Source organism: Corythoichthys intestinalis, chromosome 12 (assembly GCF_030265065.1).
Source record: "Corythoichthys intestinalis isolate RoL2023-P3 chromosome 12, ASM3026506v1, whole genome shotgun sequence".
In the NCBI taxonomy this organism is placed as follows: domain Eukaryota; kingdom Metazoa; phylum Chordata; class Actinopteri; order Syngnathiformes; family Syngnathidae; genus Corythoichthys; species Corythoichthys intestinalis.
This window is the reverse complement of record NC_080406.1, coordinates 9,851,187-9,875,038: the sequence shown is the minus strand read 5'-3', so window position 1 is coordinate 9,875,038 and position 23,852 is coordinate 9,851,187. Positions and strand designations below refer to the sequence as shown.

The following is a 23,852-nucleotide window of genomic DNA, read 5'->3' as shown; positions in this document are numbered from 1 at the left end:
TTACGAAAATTAAAGGATAATGCATCTTGTCATTTTAAAGGGAACGTCGGACTTGAAGACTTGAAGGCGCTAATAAGCCAAAAATTATAATACATTGTTCTCTTTTACTAAAATATGTTATTAGTTGGGGTGTAATGGTTCACAAAAATCGGTTTTGGGGTCACGGTTCGGTTAATTTTCAGTACAGCAAGAAAATGAAATGCAAAATATAAATGTGCTAGTTGTTTATTACTAGAGCTGGGAATCTTTGGGCACCTAACGATTCGATTACGATTCAGATGGTCCGATTCGATTCTAAAACGATTATTGATGCACCCCCCCCCCCTTTTTTTTTTTTTAATATTTTGTACATTTGTTCCAAAATTGTTCAAAAATACTCTCAGGCTAAACCAAACTACTATTTCAGTATCAAGTTAACATATAGCAGTAAACAAATATACAAAAATAACAGTAAATAAAAAACTCCAGTCCCCATTCTGTATCAGCAGCTTTAAACTACATTCAATTAATTTAATGTTGTGAATCAACCGTTAAAGTTGTTAAAATTGCTCCCGTTAATCCATAATTTCCCTTTTGTCAACTTTCGACATGTGAAAGTTTTAAAACTATTTTAAAGATAGATTCAAGTCAATATTTTACCGATTTAGGAGTATTTTAGATAAAAAGTTAATTAGGTTTGCTTGGAAGGTTCGCTACAACAGCCTTGCAGAGAAGTGTACTGCTTTAAGATGGCGGCCGTTTACTACGTCTGCATCTAGCTTTTTGTAGATGTGCTGCAAACGCTACCGTAGTGCATCTAGTCTTATATAAATGATATCTACCGTAACATTATGTGGATGACGTACTTTTGTAGCAGCTTCAGGTATGTTGTTGTGTTTTTTAATCTCGTGGCATGAGTTGAGCTAGAGCCGTGAGTTGAGCATTGGCATTACCCGAGGGGCCGGGTAATGAGAAGCATGATGTTTAGCTACTCTCGCTCCATTGCTCATTGACCGCGCGGCGCGCTGAGTGTGTTGTACTTCCGCTTTACTTGGCATATTTCAATAATCGGAATTTGGATGTTTGTGAATCGTTCTCGAATCTTCCACGGCCGAATCGCGAATAATCTAAGAATCGGAAATTTTGCACACCTCTATTTATTACACACCTTTCAACAACAGGAACATTAGCCTAAACAAAGCTAGAATTCTGCTCAAAAATAGCTGTATTTAAAGATAATCCAACAACAATTTGCCTTTCAGACCCCGCGTATTGGTCAGCTTTCTTTCTGAAAGAAAGAAGAAAAAAATAAGTCCTGTGCTAAAGAGAAAAGCAATCCCAATGACAAAGATTTTAACATGTATTTTACAAATGAAATGCCTCAATTATTCATGTTTTTTTTCTTATGAACTGTTTTCAAAAGCTTTATTGGTGGATTTTCTCAAGTTAAAGCGCCACACAGAAATTAATAAATTTAATTGTGTAAGCAGGATCTGTGTATTATTCTTATTACAGGTGTTTTAGCGCATTTCAATTTATTTTATTTAAATGGGCTATTATTTATTTAATTATGTGTTTATATTTTACAAATGTGATGTAGTATTCATTTATAGTGTATATTTTATGTTGTATAACTTTAGTTCCTATGTGAATATTAGTTCCTCCTTGTTTTGTTGTGGTAAGAGTAAGGGTATAACAGTACATGTAATTGTATTGGACCGTTTCGGTTCGTGGTGCTCGCTTCGGAACGGACGCGTACCGAACGAGTTTCTGACGTAATATAACCCTTAGGGCCCAAATACACCAGATGCATGATCGTTGCGGTTCCGGTCCGGTTCAGTGTTCACTGCGTGCCACGCAGTACGTCAAAAACAGGCAAATCATACCGGCTGCACACGGCTGCGGTCCGGCACCTACCCAGCCCCATTGTTCAGAATCTTTCCCAACATGCTCAGTAACATAATTCTGCTTTCCAATTAGAAATGCATATGGCAATGTTGTGGCATTAGAAGTGCAATGAAAGTGAGATTTGGCCTATTGTTGGTATCCCTTTCGCTTATTTGCACCGCCTCACTCGAAAGGTAAGGGTTGAAGGAATAGTATGTTTTCTCGTATTTACTGCTTGTATTACTCTAACACGCCCAATATAAAATAGATAGCATTTATATCATAGTTTAAGGAAAACAAGCAGAATAGGAGGAACCCGCGACCGAGAAGTAAACTCTCAGCACTCACGTGAAGCTGAGGTGGCAAAATCAAAAACCCTCGCTGCCCTGACAAAAGTAAATCCGGAATCCTCCTGTTCAATCCACAAACAGACAATAATCCTAAACAACACCCAAACACACGCTTATTCTGCCTACAACCCGCCTTCAAAAAGACACGTTTAACTAATCGTGGTCATTTTTCTCGGGAGTCTTTTCTTGACTTGTGATATTGTAAGCCTGGAACCAGTCTGCCTCCTCGCCTGGGTCTGTTGCTTTTTTGCCTTGCTGTTTGATCATTGTCAACCTGAATAAATTGTCAACTTGTGTTTCGAAGCCTTTTTCCAGCTTTTAAAATGGAGTCAGCACAAGGGGTCAAGACTAAGGCAAATGCGCGAAGTTTGGCTTTTGGCCGGGTTGTCGGGTTCTCGCCGGCCCGGGTCGTTAGAGCTCTGCCAGCGCAGGTCCGGCGGTCAGATTCCTTCAGGGTCCTTTTTTTTTTTTTTTTTTGCATTATGTTCTGTTATTTCTTTTATTACAATTTTAAGGTATACTTGAATGATTCAAATGTATTAGGTTCTTATTTAATTCTGGTTTTACCCTTATTATAAAATTTAATGTGGTGTTTTAATAGAGCTTGGAAGGAATTTCATGTATAACGCAATTCATTATATTAAAAAATTATGATACGAAAACAACTATGGAAGGATTTACTTTGGAATCTTAAGGTATCACTGCTTTGTTTTTTCCTATTGTGTAATTAATTTTAAAATGAATCAACATTAATTAACTTTCCCAAAAATGACATTTGGAGTGTGACTTCTTTACCGCATCTTTTTCAGGATTGCACACTTTAACCCAGAGAATGTGGTCCAGCAGCCAGTCGATGGGCTTTTCCTTGTAGAACATGAAGATAAACTCCACAATAAGATTCAGGTCTGGTGCCTTGAACATCTTTCCTGCGGGAGAGCACGAAGAAATTTTTTTTTTCCCATTTACAAGATCCATGCAACTGGCACAGATGCTCATTAGCAAACAACATTGGAGTCTGATTAACAAGGCTCTTGGGATATGTTGTGACACTATAAACAGGAGAACATACAATCAGATGGGAGAAAAGACTATCCTCTAGCGTAAAGTTAGAAGTGAGTCTAGCTCTCGGAGAAAAACATGTAAAGTTCATGGCAAATCATACCGATGAAGCCCAGCTGAGAAAACTCCAGGACCATCCAGTCCTCGGACGAGAGCTGTAGGGCAAAGTTCTTCATGGTGGCAAAGTAGTTGGGTTTGGCCACGATGTCGTCCTCCAACTGAGAAAAGACACACAGGATTGAGCTATAATGAACCACTGGGAGGATAGGGATATACAATGCTCACGAAAGGGATGTGCTGTTCAGGACTGAGCAGTTAAAACACGGAAGTACTACTGTACACCAAACTAAATAGGGTGGAAATACCTCTTCCCTTCAGCTGACAGCAGAAAATGGAAATGACAGTGCATGCATTAGATGTGACATGAACAACAAGCATGCATTATTTTCTATTTAGGGTAGATGCACATTATTTTGCCGGTCTTATAACTAGGTATGTGCCGAATAACCGGTGTCAAGGTATACCGTGGTATGAAAATGTCACGGTTTTAAAACCGAAAAAAAAAAAAAAATTCCATCATACCATCCCTATGGTATTAGCTATTTTTTTATGTACCATAAATGCAGGGAGAAATCTCGCACTTGGAGCTACAAGGCTCAACCCTCCCCCACCGGTTGTTGCTCAGTGTCAGTGAGTCAGCTGTGCAACACGAACGCTAGAGGAAGTGAAACTCAACATTCCCCCCCCCATCGAATAAAACCCAATCGCTGGTATGGGAATACCTCAGCTATAGAAAAGTTACAGAAGGCCGCAGCTTAGAAGAGGGCCAACCGACATGGCTTCCGACGAGGCAATACCTCCAATATGATATCGCATTTATACAAAATTAAAGGTTAGTAAACACTGTCATGAACATTTCCCACCAGCTACGAGAGATAACTCCAGAGTGTTTAGTGTGTCTAGCATGTGTTTTTTTCTGTCTGGCAGCTGTCTGTGTTGAGAAAGAGTATGTATAATGTAGGGATGCAGCTATCGAATATTTTACTAATCGAGTAATCGACTGAAAATTCTATCGATTAATCGGATAAAACAAATATATTTTTAGGTGAAGAGCAATTATAAATATACATGCAAAAACAAGACATTTCATCTAATCTTGAACCATTTTCAGTCAATCAATGTTTTTATTTTCGATGTATATTGTTGAAAACAGTCAACAATTGCATCTCCGATGTAACTTGAATAAAAAAAAAAAAAAAAAGACTAATTCACTGCTTTCACTCAAAAAACCTTCAGATCTTATTAAAAAAATATATATACCTAAAAATACCGTTACGCTTGATAACACACATCACTTAAAAGTTAGGATTTTTTCCCTCGTGTTTTAATTGAATTTCTTTTTGTGTCAAGCCATTTTTAAGTTCTAGTTAAGTTTTAAGTTAGTCTAAACTGTAAGTCCTGATAGAATTTTGAGGTTTTGCAGTGTTCAAAATAAATGTATGATACAGGCTTTATTGGAGCACATTAGGGACCTACTTGGTGTTTTATCCAGCAATGACTACTGAGCTAAAATTGATAGTTAGCATTATTGAGTTTTTGTTTTACACCCTCATCACTCCACAACGCTATGTTATGTTAAAGCCTGTATGTAAGACACGTTAGCCACGCATCGACAGTGGTCATATTTAATAGAAACTTAGCCCTCCGCAGGGCTAACGTTACGTGAGCTAGTGACAGTAACATTAATCTTATTTATTAGCGCTTAGCGCTCTACTGCTTTAAGATGGCAGCTGTTTACTAACGCTGCCCAGACGCGGCCGAGTCTGTCATTTCACATCTAGTTCAACATACATGTGATCTCTATGAGACTCATCAGACGATACTTGCTACCAACGTAGCATCATGCGGGCTAGTATTTAGCAACGTCGACGTCGTTTGTAGCGGCTGTCGGCTGCAGTGTTTTTTTTTTCCTTCTTCTTCTTCCTTTACGCACGTGACATCAGCGAGTTGTCCCGCATTAAAAGTAGCCCGAGCAAAACGTGATGCTTAGAGCTGTCAAAATAAACGATTACTCGAGGTGAATAAAATTACTCGGATCAGTTTTTAAACTCGAGTTACTCGAGTTGCTCGAGTATTCGTTTCAGCTTTAGTATAATGTAAACATTATTCGAGTCATAAACACGTGCTTTTTATGGAAAATAATTCAATTATTTTTGTTGTGATTTCCGATGATAATGTTAAGCTGTGGCTGTGGGATTACGCTCACCTAAAGGACTGCATTTCTTCTAATTTTATTTAGAATATTTGTTATTTATTTTTTAAAATGTTGTTCAAGTCAACATTAACACTTAACATTTTTGCTTCAGGTTATCAGACCGTCAGAATCTCATACCGGCACATGCCTACTTATAACGTTTCTAACATAAGATATTTGTGCAAGAAGACATTTTGCCTCACAGAACAGCTTTTTGCAGTGCAACTCCATGCAGGATAGGGGTGTGACAATATATTGAAAAGGTGGTACAGTGATCCATGATCCATCGCATATTTTTTTTCAATTAAAAAATTGTCCCAATCCGATCATGTAGTTTCCCTCTCCCTTTTCTTGGTCTTGCAGTGCACTGAGTTGCTTATTAAAGTTGATAATGATTGACAGACGTTAAGGTTTGATCTTGCTAGAGATGCTTGGAAGCTGAAACTTCAAAGTGCTGCATGCGTCAATCATCGTTTAGCTTGTTAAACAGTTGCTGTGGCATCTCTGTGTGTAAGTGACCAGCTTGAGCAGCTTTGAGTGGACTCACTAAATGAAGCATTTATTAAAAACAAGCATTTTTCTACTTTATTCTTTAAAATAATTCAGTGGGACAGTAACATGTTTGAAACTTATCATAATTATTATATTTGAAGTGCTTAAAAACCATTTATTAAAATATATATCCATAACAGTGTTTTTTTTAATTATACTTTGGGAAAAAAGTGATAAAACATGTTCTTTATGCATCGCTCTCCAGTGCAAAATCTGAATACATTTAACACACACACACATTTTTTGTTTTTTGTTTTCCCAAAGTATAGTTAAAAAAAATATGTACGTACTGTGTATGTTTGTGTACTGTGTGTTTTGTTTTGATTTTTTTAAATTGAAAAAAAAAAAAATTTGAAAAAAAAAAAGCCACGATGGACTGATAGCGCAAAGTTCGAAGCGTGAAGTAGCGAGGAATCACTGTATAGTTTTAAAAAGGTATTAATGTAAAAAAAATGTCTAGAATAGTGTCTAGGGTTAACTCAATGGCTGCCATTGACGGTGCTAGACGTCCGTTCCATTTTGACTGAAGGGCCAAAATGGATTGGATGTGTAGCGCCATGAATGGCACTGAAACCAGAACATTTACTGCTCGTCTTCCCAATTTTAGGTGCATTTCCAGGTCACTTCTTGTTCATTTTGAGTCACTAACTATTCGTTTTGGGCATTTCCAGGTCTCTTCCTCTTCAGTAACTCCAAATCAACAGGAAATGACCCAAAAATCAGTAAGACGTGACCTAGAAATTGACCAAAAATCAACAGGAAATGACTTGAAATACCCTAAAATTAACTCAATGACGTCCATTACATTTGAAGTAATTCGTTCATTCGCTGCCACCCTCCCGGTTCAAATAGATTGGACGTGTACTAGTGATACTCATTCCAATTCACAGCAGAAGGATGAAAATAGCTTGTTTTTCTATTTATGAGTTATTGCGGTTACAAGACAAGTGGCAACGAATGATTTCAATCGTTGACGAGAATGCCATCAAGCCAACTCAAGGTTTGTATTCAGGGTTACAAATTTTCTACTGACACTGAAAGAGTATTCAAGCACCCAGGAACAGATTATGCTCAACCTCAGCAGTAATGGTGACACATTTATAAAAATTGGAACACCACAAAGACAGATGATTACAGCGGTAGTCCAAGAGGATTAAGCTGTCAGTAAGTGAACCAGGCAGCAGTTTTAATGAGCGGAAACAGACACTGACAAAATGCAGAAACACACACTTGCTCTGCGGCGTCCATGATTTTAATTCAGTGGAAAAGAAACGAAGCATCAATTTCCCGTCATTTAAGAGCTTACCTGAACATAATAAACTCCTTTGCTCAATGCATACATCATGAGGAAGGAATAGTCCAGGTTCTGCTTCGTCCGCCATCTAAACAGTACAAAAAAAAAATCAATAATGTCGGTTACTAATATACAGTGCATACTGTATGTGGAGAGAGAGTTTGCTGTTGCACTGTTTGGTGACCGAATAGACTAGTACTTCTCAAATGGTGGGGCGCGCCCCCCCCCACGGGGGCGCAGAGCAATGCCAGGGGTGGCGCATGTGACCTCGGAGAACATGCTTTTTTAAAATTTATTTATTTTTTGCCGTACTAGAATACAGTGTACTTGCACATCCACTCAGTGGGTGGCAGTGGCGCTCTCATTTTCAAAGTGCGCGCAGTATTTTTGAACCAAGCAAGAGCACACAGAAGAGATATGAAGAGCTGTGCGCAGTTTTCGAAAGCCGTTTTCTGGCCGGACTCACGCAGCGGGCCACTGTGCTCTTGTCTTCTCCGGTTCTCACGTGTCCGCCTGAGAAGTGCCGTTTTCGGCTTGGGATCATCTCGACGACCGCCCTCAACTACGGTTCTCCCTCGGCCGCCGAGATTGCGCTTTTTTGGGCCGTTTGCTTTTTGGCTTTGAATTTTAATACAGTGGGAAATGAGGAAAGACCACTGTTTACTGTGTCTAAAAATAAATATAGCGGGCAGCCGGAAGCCAAATCAATTAAGACGCCACTTAAAGACATTCAACCCCAATCTCATTGATAAGCTGCTTGGTTGTTTTTCAGCAAAAACGTGCCGAATATTGCCAACAATCATCCCGCTTTGTCAGTGTTATATCAGTAAACCAGTGAGCACTGTGAGCATGCTCAGTGAAATATAACCCCACGTCATTGCAAACTGGAGGTGATACTGGGAGCAGCGAAAATAAAAACTATCCTTCTTGTCCAAAGACGTTTTTCTTTTTTTTTTCTTCTATTCAGTTTTGTTTTTTCGGTCAATTTTTTTGGCATATTGTCCTAATGAGTTAATGTTTTATTCAATTTGAATTTGTTAGTATTTACTGATTTTATTTTTCAGGATCAAATGGTCAAAAATGTACCTTGAGTGTATTTTTACAGTTTGGATGTGATTTTTTTTTTAATTCAGGCAAATTGATGCGTGTTAAGTCTTTTCTGTTACAAATAAAACAATGTTAATAAAGTTACACTTTATAAGTTGATCTGTTATTTTCTCTAATAGAAAAAAATGGATACAATGTGAGGCAGAGGCGTACTTATAATAGTAATAGATAAATGATACTATTTACAGTGGCGGCAGAGTTTGGGGGGGGGGCGCGAAACATTTACGTCTTCCTTGGGGGGGCGTAACAGAAAATAATTGAGAAGCACTGCCTTAATGAGTTAATGTTTCTACTCAGTTTGAGTTTGTTATTATTTAGTGATTTTATTACATTTTATTTTTCAGTATCAAATGGTCAAAAATGTACCTTGAGTGTATTTTTACAGTTTGGATGTGACTTTTTTAAAAATTCAGGCAAATTGTTGTGCGTTAGGTCTTTTCCGTTACAAACAAAACAATGTTAATGAAGTTATGCTTTATTATAAGTTGGTCTATCTTACTTTTTTTCTTTAATAGAAAAAAGGACACAATGTTAGGCAGAGGCGTACTTATAGTTGTAATAGACAAATGATACTATTTACAGTGGCGGCAGAGAGTTTGGGGGGGCGCGAAAGATTTACGTCTTCCTTAGGGGGGCGTAACAGAAAATAATTGAGAAGCACTGGAATAGACTATCAGGCTGAATTGGTTTTTATTCCTGCATCCATTCCAGAGCAGGCTTATGCAATATTCCTCAATTGATAAAATTCAGTTGGACATACACTCATAACTGGAGTTGGGACAAAAAAAAAAACAAAAAAACTGCTCGACCAGACTAGAGCTAAAACGATTACCGTATTGGCCCTAATATAAGACAGCCCTGATTATAAGACAACACCCTCTTTATCAAGACCCAAGTTTGAAAAAAGACTTTTTGAACACCAAATTTTTATACAGAAAATAATTACAGTACATCTGAAACAAATGATTATAATATATTTGAGCGAAAAAGCACGTTATTTTGCCTCATTCTTCTTAATATCTGAACATTTAAGTATGTAAACTAAAGTGCAATCACATTCGTAAATGAATGGCTTCTGGTTTTTGCAATGTAAATAAAGCAATCTATTGTGATAAAACTACCAAATTGCAAAAACTGCATTAACCGTCAAAGTGAAGTCTAACTGTAATTGTAGTCTTGAAACAAATCTGAATAAGGAAAAACATTGCAATAAAATAATTAGTGCTGTCAAACGATTAAAATTTCTAATTGAGTTAATCACAGCTTAAAATTAATCGTAATTAATCGCAATTCAAACCATCTCTAAAATATGCCGTATATTTCTGTAAATTATTGTTGGAATGGAAAGATAAGACACAAGACGGATGTATACATTCAACATACTGTACATAAGTACTGTATTTGTTTATTATAACAATAAATCAACAAGATGGCATTAACATTAACAACATTCTGTTAAAGCGATCCATGGATAGAAAGACTTGTAGTTCTTAAAAGATAAATGTTAGTAGAAGTTATAGAAATGTTATATTAAAACCCCTCTTAATGTTTTCGTTTTAAAAAAATTTATAAAATGTTCAATCAAAAAATAAACTAGCAGCTCGCCATTGTTGATGTCAATAATTGAACAATGCTCATGGTGCTGAAACCCATAAAATCAGTCGCACCCAAGCGCCAGCAGAGTGACAAAACACCAAAAAACACAAGTAACAAGTGGACATGACACTGTGCTGTCATTTTAATCTGTATGAGCGGGGGATGTGTGTTAAATGCGTCAGATATTTTACCGCCCGTTAACGCGATAATTTTGACAACCCTAAAAATAATGCAAACTGGTTAAACTTGATAGTCGCTGAGATCTGTCATGACAGAACATCGCTTCAATGATATCTGGCGCCATCTAGCATTGTGAATGGGTATAATGTCTAGACCGCGAATATAAGACGACCCCCACTTTTTCAGTCTTATTTCAATGCAAAAAACACCGTGATATACTCGGGCCTATACGGTACTTAAATATCTGCAGAAATGCGAGGGGTGTACTCACTTTTGTGATACACTGAACAGTACAATCATATGCGGACTTTGACTTTTGGGGTAGTTGGGGCACAACATGTTGATGACCCCGAAACACAGTGTCAGCAATAAAATTAACTTACGAGAATATTTATAATAATAAGTTGACAATGAGTGTTTTTTGTTTCCCATCATTCTTGAGGGGAATTCTAAATCAGGCTGCTTAGGCAATACTTTTTGCCAAGATCATCATCCATTGAATATGGTACGCACGCCGGTGTTGTGCCAATGTAGTTACCCCAGCCAAAAATTGTATCCCCTGGGCGGAGCCATATGGAAGTAGATTTGTGTCTTTATTATTCAATCCAAAAAAAAGTTGCTTCAATTAAAATACAAATTTTCAATCATAAAAAAAAAGAAACGTGTTTGGATGCAAAAATAAATTTGAAACTCAAAAAAACGCATGCGAAAGCTATTTTTCTTTGTTTTTTGGTTTTTTTTTTGATTGAAGCAACTTTTTTGATTGAAGTAATGTTGATTTGTGTTTGGGTCATTGGGACATTTTTGTCATTATTCAATCAAAAAATAAAAAAATAAAAATAAGAAACATCACTTCACAGATACTCAAAAAAAAAAGAAAAATTTCAATGATAGTAAACGTTTTTGAATGTGAAAAAATATTTGAGATTGAAAAATTTGCGTTTGAACACTTAATTTTTCATCGATAAAATTTTCTTTGATTGAAGCAATCCTTTTTGTGTTTGGGCCATATTATGAGCAGGACATTTGTGTGTAAATCATTTAATCCTCAAAAAAGCTGCTTCAATAAAAAAAAAAAAAAAAAAATTCAATCAAAAAAAATCATTTGAAATATATATATATATATATTAGGGCTGTGAAAATTATCGCGTTAACGCGCGGTAATTAATTTTTTAAATTAATCACGTTAAAATATTTGACGCAATTAACGCACATGTCCCGCTCAGAAAGTAGTCTGCCTTTTGGTAAGGTTTACAGCAAGGCTTTTTGCGCTGTCCAACAGCGAACTCTTGTGGTCGCTTTGCGACATGGTTTATTATTTTCTTCTTTTCTTTATTATGGCTGCACGACGTCTCGGGCTGATAATGTTGTGCTTATATGATCCTTGGACAAGATTTGTCCGTAAGTATGGTTGTTGTAAAGAATGTACATATTATGTTAGTAAGCGAAATGTTATATTTTTTGTATGAGACGCTTTTTGTTTATGTTTAGTGAACCTGTATAGCGTGCTAAGCTAACGTTGTTGCTAATGCAATGCTGTGTACTTTTTTGTTGTTGTTTCACTACGGTCTAAAGAGGACAGTGGTTTGAGGCCATTTTATTAATAAATCAGATGAAAAAGGAAGAAGTCTGATTATTAAGGCGTCGTTCACTAGCTGTCTAGCTTTGGAAAAAGTAGACGCTTCGGAATGAGGACAGCATAGACAGATTTAAATGACAGTAGAGTGAAATGCCCACTACAGTCCTTATGTATATATCCATCTTGTGTCTTATCTTTCCATTCCAACAATTTATTTTACAGAATATATATATAATTTACAGAAAAATATGGCATATTTTATAGATGGTTTGAATTGCGATTAATTGCGATTAATTACGATTAATTAATTTTTAAGCTGTAATTAACTCGATTAAAAATTGTAATCGTTTGACAGCCCTAATACATATATATATATATATATATATATTTTTTTTTTTTTTTTGCAGAAATTTATATGTAAAGCAAATGACCATATAAGTTGCTAGTCACATGATCTGTTAAAAAAAAACAATTTTGACCCATTATAAAAAAATATTTTTTTGTTCATTTCATTCATTTTTATTGCAGTTTTATTGCTTTACAACTTCTATATATATAGGAAAGTCAATTATATGCAATGACACTTTTCGGCCCCCCTTAAAATCCGCTTGAGTAAAAGAAGTATCATTCAACTAGTTGTCAGTCAACATATCACAAATGTTATGAAAATATAAAGGTTAAAAAGTTACCTAGAGTTGCTTAAGGGCTTTAAAGATTCAAGTTAAAAGTTTTTCTATTGAATTGCATCCCCTGTATCTGTACATATCAAATCGGTCTCATGCAAATGCTTGCCCATCCTTCTCTTTACTACATAAATCAAAAGAATATCGACATGTTACTTGAGACATACGGCTTGTGTTACCCTGCAAAGTAGTGCAAACAAACATCCACGCCAACACAAACAAGACTTGTCTGTGGTTGAGGTCGATTATGATCCGAGCTGCACCATGAACAGATTTCTATTAAGCCGCTCGTCGGCTGACTACAAAGAAAACATTGATGACAAAAGCCAGCGAGAGCGAGGGAGCGCTTCGGGAGCAAGAAGCGGAGGGCGCCTGCACTGATGACCTTGATCCGACTTTGACAAATGCTTCTAGAATACTAAGCAGCTGACTAAAAGCTCGCGCCCGCTTGCTCCCTCCCACTGACTCATCCTTTTGATTCTGCAGCCGTCGTCTCAAGCCGTCATTTTATCGCTCTCACTTTGCCTAATCAGGCGGAGAAATATACTAGCACAGATGATTCAATGTCTTACCTGACTCTGTCTTTAGAGTCACCAAATGTTTCCTTAAGGTTGTTGAGTTCTGGATAAAACGTGGTAGGAGGGGAAATAACCTCCAGCAAACCGGAATTCAGCTCTGTTGAGAACCTGAGGAAAAATAGCTCATGTGTGACATCAGGGAACATATATAGCCAGCTAACTTAACACTCTTAGCGAAAGGTCCTCTTACTCGCTCTGCAGGCCGGAAACCACACTCTGAACATAGTCCAGGTCAGTCTGCGGAGGAAAGCAGGTCAACTTTTGAGCTTCACGTCACTTTCGGCATCACGTGAAGACTACAAAAATACTCACCTCCCCAACGTAGACAATAATGACACAGTCGATTTTCTCCTCCGGAGACAGTTTGTCGATGAGCGAATGCAGAGTCTCCGCCAGATACGACTTCACCTTCCGCTTCACTGTGGGGATGCCCATCACCATGGTAACTGGGTAGATAGTAGGGAAGGGACGATACACTTAAAACTAGGGCTGCAGCTATCGATTAGTTTAGTGGTCGATTAATCGATGAACAAGTTAGTTCGAATAATCGAGTAATCGGATAAGGAACATAAAAAAATTCAAATACCTGAGCCGAGTCTCAAACGGTATAAAAAATAAATGAGGATCTATGTACAATAAAACAGCAATTGGTGAACTTACATAGCAAAAGTCAGCTAGCTTAAATGCTATAAAATGCTATCACTATGCAATTCCTTATTATTTTTACAATGCTCTTAACTAAAGATGTCCCAATCGATCGGGAGATCACGTCATTTTTAAAGTATCGGAATCGGCAAAAAAATATCGGACATGCCTTTTTTTAATATATATATATATATATATATTTTAATCAAATCGTTTTCTAATTGTAATAAATGTTAGACAAAATGTCTTACACTCATCCAGAGTCTTTAGTTTTGGCTTGAAGTAGGGCTATAAAATTTATCACTTTAACGGCGGAAATTAATTAATTTTTAAATTAATCACGTTATACGCATGCATTGCACGACCCACTGACGCATTGTCGCGTTCAATCTATAATAGCGCTGTTATATCTATATTACAGCTGCAGCTATCGAATATTTTAGTAATCGAGTTATTGACTGAAAATTCTATCGATTAATCGAGTAATCGGATAAAACAAATATATTTTTAGGTGAAGAGCAATTATAAATATACATGAGAAAACAAGACATTTCATCTAATCTTGAACCATTTTCAGTCAATCAATGTCTTTATTTTCGATGTATATTGTTGAAAACAGCCAACAATTGCATCTCAGATGTAACTAGAATAAAAAAAAAAGACAAATTCACTGCTTTCACTCAAAAAAACTTTAGATCTTATTAAAAAATATATATATTTATACCTAAAAATGCCATTACGCTTGATAACACACATCACTTGAAAGTTAGGATTTTTTCCCACCTGTTTCAATTGAATTTCTATTTGTGTCAAGCCATTTTTAAGTTCTAGTTAAGTTTTACGCTACTCTGTAAGTCCTGATAGGATTTTGTGTTTTTGCAGTGTTCAAGATAAATGTATGATACAGGCTGTATTGGAGCACATTAGGGACCAGTGCTACTTGGTGTTTTATCCAGCAATGGCTACTAAGCTAAAATTGATAGTTAGCATTATTGAGTTTTTATTTTACACCCTTATCACTCCACAAAGCTATGTTATGTTAAAGCCTGTATGTAAGACACGTTAGCTACGCATCGAAAGTGGTCATAATTAATAGAAACTTAGCCCTCCGCAGGGCTAACGTTACGTGAGCTAGTGACTCAGAGAGTAATGTTAATCTTATTTTTTAGCGCTTAGCGCTCTTTATTAGCGCTCTACTGCTTTAAGATGGCCGCTGTTTATTAACGCTGCCCAGACGCGGCCGAGTCTATCATAAAGCATCTAGTTCAACATACATGTGATCTCTATGAGACTCCTCAGATGCTACCTGCTACCAACTTAACATCATGCGGGCTAGTTTTTAGCAACGTCGGCGTAGTTTGGAGCGGCTGTCGGCTGCGGAAATGTTTTTGATATTTTTTTATTGCTTCCTTCTCTACGCACGTGACGTCAGCGCGTTGTCCCGCATTAAAAGTAGTCCGAGCGAAACGTGATGCTTAGAGCTGTCAAAATAAACGATTACTCGAGGTGAATAAAATTACTCGGATCAGTTTTTAAACTCGAGTTACTCGAGTTGCTCGAGTATTCGTTTCAGCTCTAATCTATATATCTATATATAGAGGTAAAAGACAGCGTAAAATGAGTAGAGTGAATTTTGGCAGTCTTTGGAGCCTTTTTTTAATTGGCTAAAGCCTTACAATCCCTCTCTCCACAATAAGAAATATCGTAGGAAGCAATGTGGGGAGGAAAGGTAGTAGTTGATCTTTTTCTTAACACCCTATGTTATTTCCCAACGCAGAGAAGATATATCAATTGGTGCCACTGCGCACAGTAATGGTTGCACTTCCCATCATGCATTTGGGCAGAACAGTTAAATGGCTACAGTATCATTTACTGAAAGCTCAACAAATACACTAGATGGCAATATTTAGTCACAATATACAAAGTCACATTTTTCCTTTAAGAATTACAAGTCTTTCTATCCGTGGATCCCTCTCACAGAAAGAATGTTAATAATGTAAATGCCATCTTGAGGATTTATTGTCATAATAAACAAATACAGTACTTATGTACTGTATGTTGAATGTATATATTCGTCCGAGTTTTATTCATTTTTTCTTAATGCATTGCCAAAATGTATATGATCGGGAAAAATTATTGGGAATGATTGGAATTGAATCGGGAGCAAAAAAAAAGCAATCGGATCAGGAAATATCGGGATCGGCAGATACTCAAACTAAAACGATCGGATCGGAAGCAAAAAAACATGTTTGGAACAACCCTACTCTTAAACGGTTCAGACACATATTCCCACAAAAAACTGCTAAATATACCTATAAACTAAATTACGAAAAAACATTAGTTCAAACAAAAACTTCGCTTATGTTGGTCTTAACAGGGAGCAGCTGGATTCAGCCATGTGAAATAAGGCAGACTAGAGGGCAGTGTATCCACCCAAATCAATAAAATTGCAAACACTTTCAAAACAAACCGTTACAACACCACTTTAATTAAACAAATACTCGAAGGAGCAAAATTTAATTTGAATCTTTTTTTCTAATCAAATACTCGAGTTAATCGATTAATCATTGCAGCACTACTTAAAACGCACGATACGCCGTAGATTTCACCATCAATTGACGAGACAGCTCCTACAGACATTGCATCACGCCTTCCCGTAAGGGGCCGGCCCAGGCAGAGCGTTGTTGTGGCTTTCACTGTGTTTCACGTTGCGTTCTAACGCCGGATTTAGGTGGCAAAAGGACAAAAGTTTTACTGCATACAAGCATGCAGGAATGTCTCAAGTTTGGTCAAGGATTCAAGGTAATTTTTATATAAAATGGCACCATGCATGCACTTTGAAACATTGTAAAAAAATGAATGGAAAAAGTTAGTGTAACTTTAGCTTGAAATATTTACATAAAATGAATGATAACTGCCCGTTTTTTGCTTTCAACCAAGAATCTAGACTGTTTTACGTTTATAGCTATCAAAATTCTGGGATTTACGCATTTATTTGCAAGAATTTTCAACTTAAAAAGCTCTGTTTTGTGATGGCCGCCACCTTAGATTTTGTATCTATACACAATAGCGTAACTTTAGCTTGAAATATTTACGTAAAATTAACGATAACTGCCCGCTTTTTTTGCTTTTAACCATGAATCAAGACTGTTTTATGTTCATAAAACAAACAAAATGTGGCCCAAAAACAAATTAACATTACTTCAATCAAAAAAGTTGCTTCAATTAAAAAAAAAAAAAAAACTTGATTCCATATAAGAGCTGTCAAATTTATCGTGTTTAATGGGCGGTAATTTTTTTTTTTTTAATGAATCACATTAAAATATTTTACGCATTTAACGCTTGCGCGGAACGACCCACTCACACATTGCCGCAAACAAACAACAATGGCGCTGTTTTATGTATTTTGAGAGCTAAGAGGCAGAGACATGCGAGTGGAGTGGACACAGGCATTCATTGGGGCCACTCTATTTATTGGCAAAAGCTTTGGCATCTCTTCCACAACAATTTTGGCATCTCTTCCACAACAATTATATCTATTGTGGCGAGCGACGTGGGGAAGAATGACAGGAGATGATCTCTTTCTTAACACCCTGTATTGAACACAACGCAGAAAAGATATACCATTTGCAGCCACCACTGACAGTCATGGTTGCCCAACATCCCATCATGCATTTGTGAGAACAGTTAAGTCGCTACAGTATCATTTGCCTAAAGCACAACAAAAATAATATTCCTTTCCTATTATTAATAGGACCGATAATATGTACTGTGCTGGCTTTACAGTTTACACACTAGTATGGGAAATCAGTTGACCATTTGCAGGGCGTTTCTGCCACCTGCTGGTCAGAATAATTCGCTGCATCTATTTTTTGTTACAGTAGTTTGGTTCATTCACTTACACATTGCGGTGTCTAGCGGTAGCGTTGACAATCGTGAATGCTTTCTGTTACGTTTCCGCCTCGGAAATATATGTAAGTATTTTATGTTCACTATAACGTATGGATGTGCACTATATGTTTACTTCTGTGGTGAAGGGTCATATGTACAAAACTTCATAAGTTGTTGTGCTATAGAAGCCAGCCAATGTTTTAGTAGCTCAAGCTAGTGTGCTATGCTATACATATAATAGTTGTGTATAAGTGTATTGTGCAGTTTGTTGTATATTGACTTATTGAGTATTGAATATGTGTATTTTCTGTTGTACTTTAACAATATTAAGACGAGTGTCTTCCCATAAAAGCGAGAAAAGACCAAGCCTTGTGGTTTATGGAAGTGCATTCATTCTTAGCTGGCTGTCGGGCAGTGCAGAAGTGAAACGCACAGTTTTGTTCATGTCATTATGAAAAATCTGGTGAGATCAAAGGCAAATCTATGTTGAATCCGCCACTAGTTTTTTTTGTTAAACCTCCAGGTGTTCAAAAACTCAGGTTTTACTTTTTAAAAATTCAATATTATATATTTATTATCGGTTGTCGATATCCGTATCGGCTTTGAGGAGCAGGAAGTTACAGATATCAGTTTCAAAAAATGGATATCGTGCACCCCTAGTAAACTTGAGATGATTCTGCATGATTTCCTCAAGTAAGACGTTTCTGATGTGAAAATTGCCATTACAAACCATTACAACGCTACTCTAATTATACGAATACTCGAAGCAGCAAAATTTGATTTGAAGCTTTTTTCAAATCATTTACTCAAGTTAATAGATTAATCGTTGCAGTATTTAATGACTGCAATGCTTCATTGCTTTTAAAGGCTTTGTTTGGCCATCACTGCTCCCTTGGGAGCGACAACCGCTGCTTCCATTTGCTGTCAACAAAGTTGTCGTCCAACATGCCTCCCAGCATGCATTGCAGCGCTACAGGTGTGAGAAAAAAAAACATCCTTCAACTTCTTGGTCTGTGCTAATTACAGTGGAGCAAATAAGTATTTAGTCAACCACTAATTGTGCAAGTTCTCCCACTTGAAAATATTAGAGGGGCCTGTAATTGTCAACATGGGTAAACCTCAACCATGAGAGACAGAATGTGGAAAAAAAAAAGAACTGAAAATCACATTGTTTGATTTTTAAAGAATTTATTTGCAAATCGTGGTGGAAAATAAGTATTTGGTCAATACCAAAAAGTTCATCTCAGTACTTTGTTATGTACCCTTTGTTGGCAATAACGGGAGGCCAAACGTTTTCTGTAACTCTTCACAAGCTTTTCACACACTGTTGCTGGTATTTTGGCCCGTTCCTCAACGCAGATCTCCTCAAGAGCAGTGATGTTTCGGGGCTGTCGTTGGGCAACACGGACTTTCAACTCCCTGTACAGAGATCTGGAGACTGGCTAGGCCACTCCAGGACCTACTCTCTGTAGGTCATTCACTAGGTCCCCCTGTGTGGTTCTGGGATTTTTGCTCACTGTTCTTGCTATCATTTTGACGCCATGGGTGAGATCTTGCATGGAGCCCCAGATCGAGGGAGATTATCAGTGGTGTTGTATGTCTTCCATTTTCTAATAATTGCTCCCACGGTTGATTTCTTTACACCAAGCGTTTTACCTATTGCAGATTCAGTCTTCCCAGCCTGGTGCAGGTCTACAATTTTGTCTCTGGTGTCCTTCGATAGCTCTTTGGTCTTGGTCATAGTGGAGTTTGGAGTGTGACTGACTGAGGTTGTGGACAGGTGTCTTTTATACCGATAAGGAGTTAAAACAGGTGCCATTAATAGTTAGACCTCTTTGACAGCCAGAAAACTTGCTTGTTTGTAGGTGACCAAATACTTATTTTCCACTTTAATTTGGGAATAAATTGTTTAAAAAAAACAAACAATGTGATTTTCTGTTAGTTTTTTCCCACATTCTGTCTCTCATGGTTGAGGTTTACCCATGTTGACATTTACAGGTGCCTCTAATCTTTTCAAGTAGGAGAACTTGCACAATTGGTGGTTGACTAAATACTTATTTGCCCCACTGTACTTCATCAGTTGCTGTTCTAGTTGTTTCATTAATTGCTAGTTATGCTATTTATTGTTGAGATCATTTATGTTCGTTTTAAAACTATGATTTTGACTAACCTTAGATTTAATGATGTGCTATTACTTGACATTTTTCGTGAAGTGGTTGGAAGCAAGTTCTTCAGTTTTCTAAATCTTCCCTGTGTCATGTCTCTTGTATCGCGATTTATCCCAAAACGATATTTTGTCCCAAATATGGTAGAGAGCACCGAGGTGAGAACAGATGAGTTTTAATCAAATTGATACAAACAGCCAACAGCAAATGGTCTTTGCTAGACATTTAGTAGATTAGATTGGCTGAAATCCACGACACAGACAAGACAGATGGCGATGGAAGGAAGGGAACACTGGATGTAAAACTATGTGCGCTACTATGATACTCACAGCAATGCACTTTTAACCAACATCTTAGTCAGCAATGATTGGCAAAAATAACAAAACGCTTCTGTTTACGAGTGCTGAAGGACAACAGAACAGAACCCAGGGAGACATAGGAAGTAATGCTACTTGGCGTCAGGTCACCAACATAGTCGTGTTGAAACAAGGAGCTGCTGAATTAATTCATGAGCTTCTGCTATGAATGGCAGGCATTTGGCTGAAGGGCAAAATGTTGCTCATATGATGTAAATTTTCCCTAGAATTTATGAATTAATCAAATTCAAACAGGTTTTTCAGAGTCATTTTAAATACAAGGGTGGAGAGATCTAACTACCGGTAAAACCAAACCGGAGGCAGGAAGCGGTTAAAGTGAGATAGAAGATGAGAAGATTATTCTCTTATGATACCAAAAAGTCCTCCCAAAATGCCATTGGTTTTTCTATTTGTCATTGTTTTTCTACAAAAAGGTTGGCATTTTTTACTTAATTTGTATGCGTAAAACAGTAGTACTTGGAAAAACATTAATATTTCATTCAAATTGAAATGACTGGATTTAATGTGACCAGCATATGGCGGTAAACACAAGACAAGGCTAAAAAAGCAGTTTCTGCTCTTGCACCCCTTTTTAAAATAAACTGCTGTATTTTAAGACAAAAGAACTGTTGTGTTTGATAGAACAATATGTGTATATGCTGCCATAGCAGTTTCATGGCGCATTATGCCCCCGGACTATTTTTAATTTGTCAATTTTACTCTGGAGACCCCCGTTTACAGACACTGCGCAACCGCTTTTGTTTCAACCATGCCATAAAAAGAAGGCAAGTGATTATATTTATTATTCGAAATGTGTATAATTTTTAGCTTTGAATCATTAATGGATGTCTAATACTGTATTGCTCGAATATAAGACTGTGTTTTTTGCATAGAAATAACATTGAAAAAGAGGGGGTCGTCTTATATTCGCGGTCTAGACATTATACCCATTCACGACGCTAGATGGCGCCAGATATCATTGAAGCGATGTTCTGTCATGACAGATCTCAGCTACTCTCCCCATTTACGACGCTAGATGGCGCCAGATATCATTGAAGCGATGTTCTGTCATGACAGATCTCAGCTACTGTTTTTAGTTTAACCAGTTTGCATTATTTTATTGCAAACATGTTTTTCCTTATTCAGATTTGTTTCAAGACTACAGTTACAGTTAGACTTCGCTTTGCAATTTTGTTGTTTTATCACAATAGATTGGTTTATTTACATTTCAAAAACCAGAAGCCATTCATTTGCGAATGTGATTCCACTTTCGTTTACATATTTAAATGTTCAGATATCAAGATTTGAATGAGACAAAATAACATGTTTTTTCTCTCAAATATATTGTTATACTCATTTGTTTCGGATGTACTGTAATTATTTTCTGTATGAAAATTAATTTGGTGTTCAAAAAGTCTTTTTTCAAAAGAAGGGGTCGTCTTATAATCAGGGCCGTCTTATATTCGGGCCAATACGGTACATCGCAGTTGAATGCTAGAGAGAAAATTATGGACACAGCAGGCTAAATGACTAGCATGCTGTCCATTATCTTTTCGACCCTTGTTGCCGTTTGGACTGCTTATTATGGGATGATATTAGATACATTAGATGCTTAAGTCATAAAGCCTAGATCCTAGGCTTCAAGGCTAAATACAACAGATAGTGTTATACTAGTATACTCACATTTATATGTTCCCTTTATGCATATTCACATTCTTTAATCGTAATTATTGCTGCAACGATTAATCCATTAACCTGAGCAATTCGATTAGGAAAAAGCTTCGAATCAAATTTCGCTGCTTAAAGTATTTGTTTAGAGTGGCGTTGTAATGGTTTGTTTGGAAAGTGTTTGCATTTAGTTTTATTCATTTAGGTGTATACACTGTCTATTCTATTCTCTAGTGGCAACAGTGAATATGACATAACTTATTAAGTTAATAGGTACATTTAGCAGTTTTTTTTGGGGGGAGTATGCATTTTGATTTTTTTTTTTTTTTTTTTTAAAAGCATTTTATAGCATTTAAGCTAGCAGACCTTTGCCATGCATGTTACCAAATTGTTCTTTTGTACTTAGATCTGCATTTATTTATTTTTTTAATACCGTTTGAGGCTAAGATCCGGCAATTTCTTTTTAAATTGAAGTGCAGCTCTGAAACACTCAGCAATTTTATTTTGTGTTCGTGTTTAAAGTGCATGTGACACGAAAAGTGCATGTTTATTTCAAAACACACGCGGTATTTTATGCTCCTGAATGATATGGACCGCTTGGATGTGTGTGGAAGCGATCGCTATATTTATTTAGTTTTTTGAATCCCGCGCCATGAAAATGAGTGACTCCCGGCAACAGTCTCGAGTTGAGAAAGAGGGTGCTGAGACGTGTACGGTAGAAGGAGTCCCTATATAGCCGTACTGTTGTATGAGAAGAACTAAGGATTCAGCTGATTTTGCGGATTAATACATTTATTTTTCGCATCACGCCAGCCAAATGGCTGCAGAAAAATCTTGCTGTATGAGGGAGAGGCGTGTGCGCCTTTTGGGAGTTTCAAAAGGTTCCCATTCACCGTGGATATTGGCCAAAACAAGCCCTACGACTGTGGGACCATTGGACTTACGAGGAAGTGAGTAAACATCTTTTGTATTATGTCAAATACAAATACAGCGATTACAAAGTAAACACTACAAACTTTCGTTAAAAAAAGGACTACTTACATTTGATCATTGATAGGCATGTAAAAAGCTCTCCCCGTGCACATTAGCTGCACGTTAGCTGCACAACTGCAGCCGCCCTCCTCCGGGGAACGAGCTGTAAATTTCTCTCCGCCGGGCGGTTTGCCAATCCACGAAGACAACCCAGTCGTCATGTCAAATAATCAGGGCTAGTTATGTGGGATTTTCCGCTTCGAAGATTTTGAAACATCACTCGGTTTGGGTTAGCATGTCGGCTAGCTGTCACGTCTCTTGGTTTGTTTACATTCTCGGAAGCCGGGGAAGGGAAATGACATATGTCCGATTTAGGTGTCATAAAATATCGTTCGGGAGGTGCGACAGTAAAGGTGAAGTCGACAGTTTTGACCATTATGGAGTAATTTTGCCATGTCGTCCTGAATAAGTGCATTTTTATTATTTCATATTCCATTTAGCACAAGACTGTTATTTGTCATGACCATGCCATTTATTTAGCAATTGGGGAAAATACTTGGATAAAAACAATATCCTGTAAAAATAGTGAAGTAAAGAGACAGAAACAATGACATTTTGCAGCTTTCTTCGTCGCGTTTTCTTCGATGTGAATAGTTCCCCCTCGACGGGCTGACTGGTCCTTCTCAAGCCATTTATTTAGCTATTGGGGAAAAATACTTGGATGAAAAGAATATCCTGTAAAAAATATTGGAGTAGAGAGACTGAAACAATGACATTTTGCGGCTCTCTTCGTCGCGTTTATCTCGCTCTGAATAATTCCCCCTCAATGGGCTGAATAGTAAAACCGATGAGCCCAGTCTCCCGCTGACGTCATCCACCTGTTGGGGACGCTAGAGCCCTATAATGGTAGGCGTGGCTAACCGGCAGATTAAAAGACTAATTTCTCGTCATCTGCGCTTTGCTAAATTGTTGTATATAGTCGAATCGTCTCGAAATATGATTCTAATTCACATAATAATGCTATTTAAGACTTTTTTTTCTCATGTCGTATGCTCTT

General features: G+C 37.2%; 1 protein-coding gene across 1 annotated transcript in view; it reads right to left on the bottom strand.

Moving 5' to 3' along the window:
• The window catches only part of mgat4a (alpha-1,3-mannosyl-glycoprotein 4-beta-N-acetylglucosaminyltransferase A), a 100,284-nt gene that overhangs the window by 23,917 nt on the left and 52,515 nt on the right, over positions 1-23,852 (bottom strand). Inside the window, exons 4-9 of the mRNA XM_057851609.1 lie at positions 13,411-13,544; positions 13,289-13,335; positions 13,093-13,206; positions 7,388-7,463; positions 3,379-3,493; positions 3,012-3,142 (exon numbers count right to left, since the gene is read on the bottom strand). Coding sequence (XP_057707592.1) covers positions 3,012-3,142; positions 3,379-3,493; positions 7,388-7,463; positions 13,093-13,206; positions 13,289-13,335; positions 13,411-13,544 — 617 coding nt within the window. The remainder of the gene's footprint in view (positions 1-3,011; positions 3,143-3,378; positions 3,494-7,387; positions 7,464-13,092; positions 13,207-13,288; positions 13,336-13,410; positions 13,545-23,852) is intronic.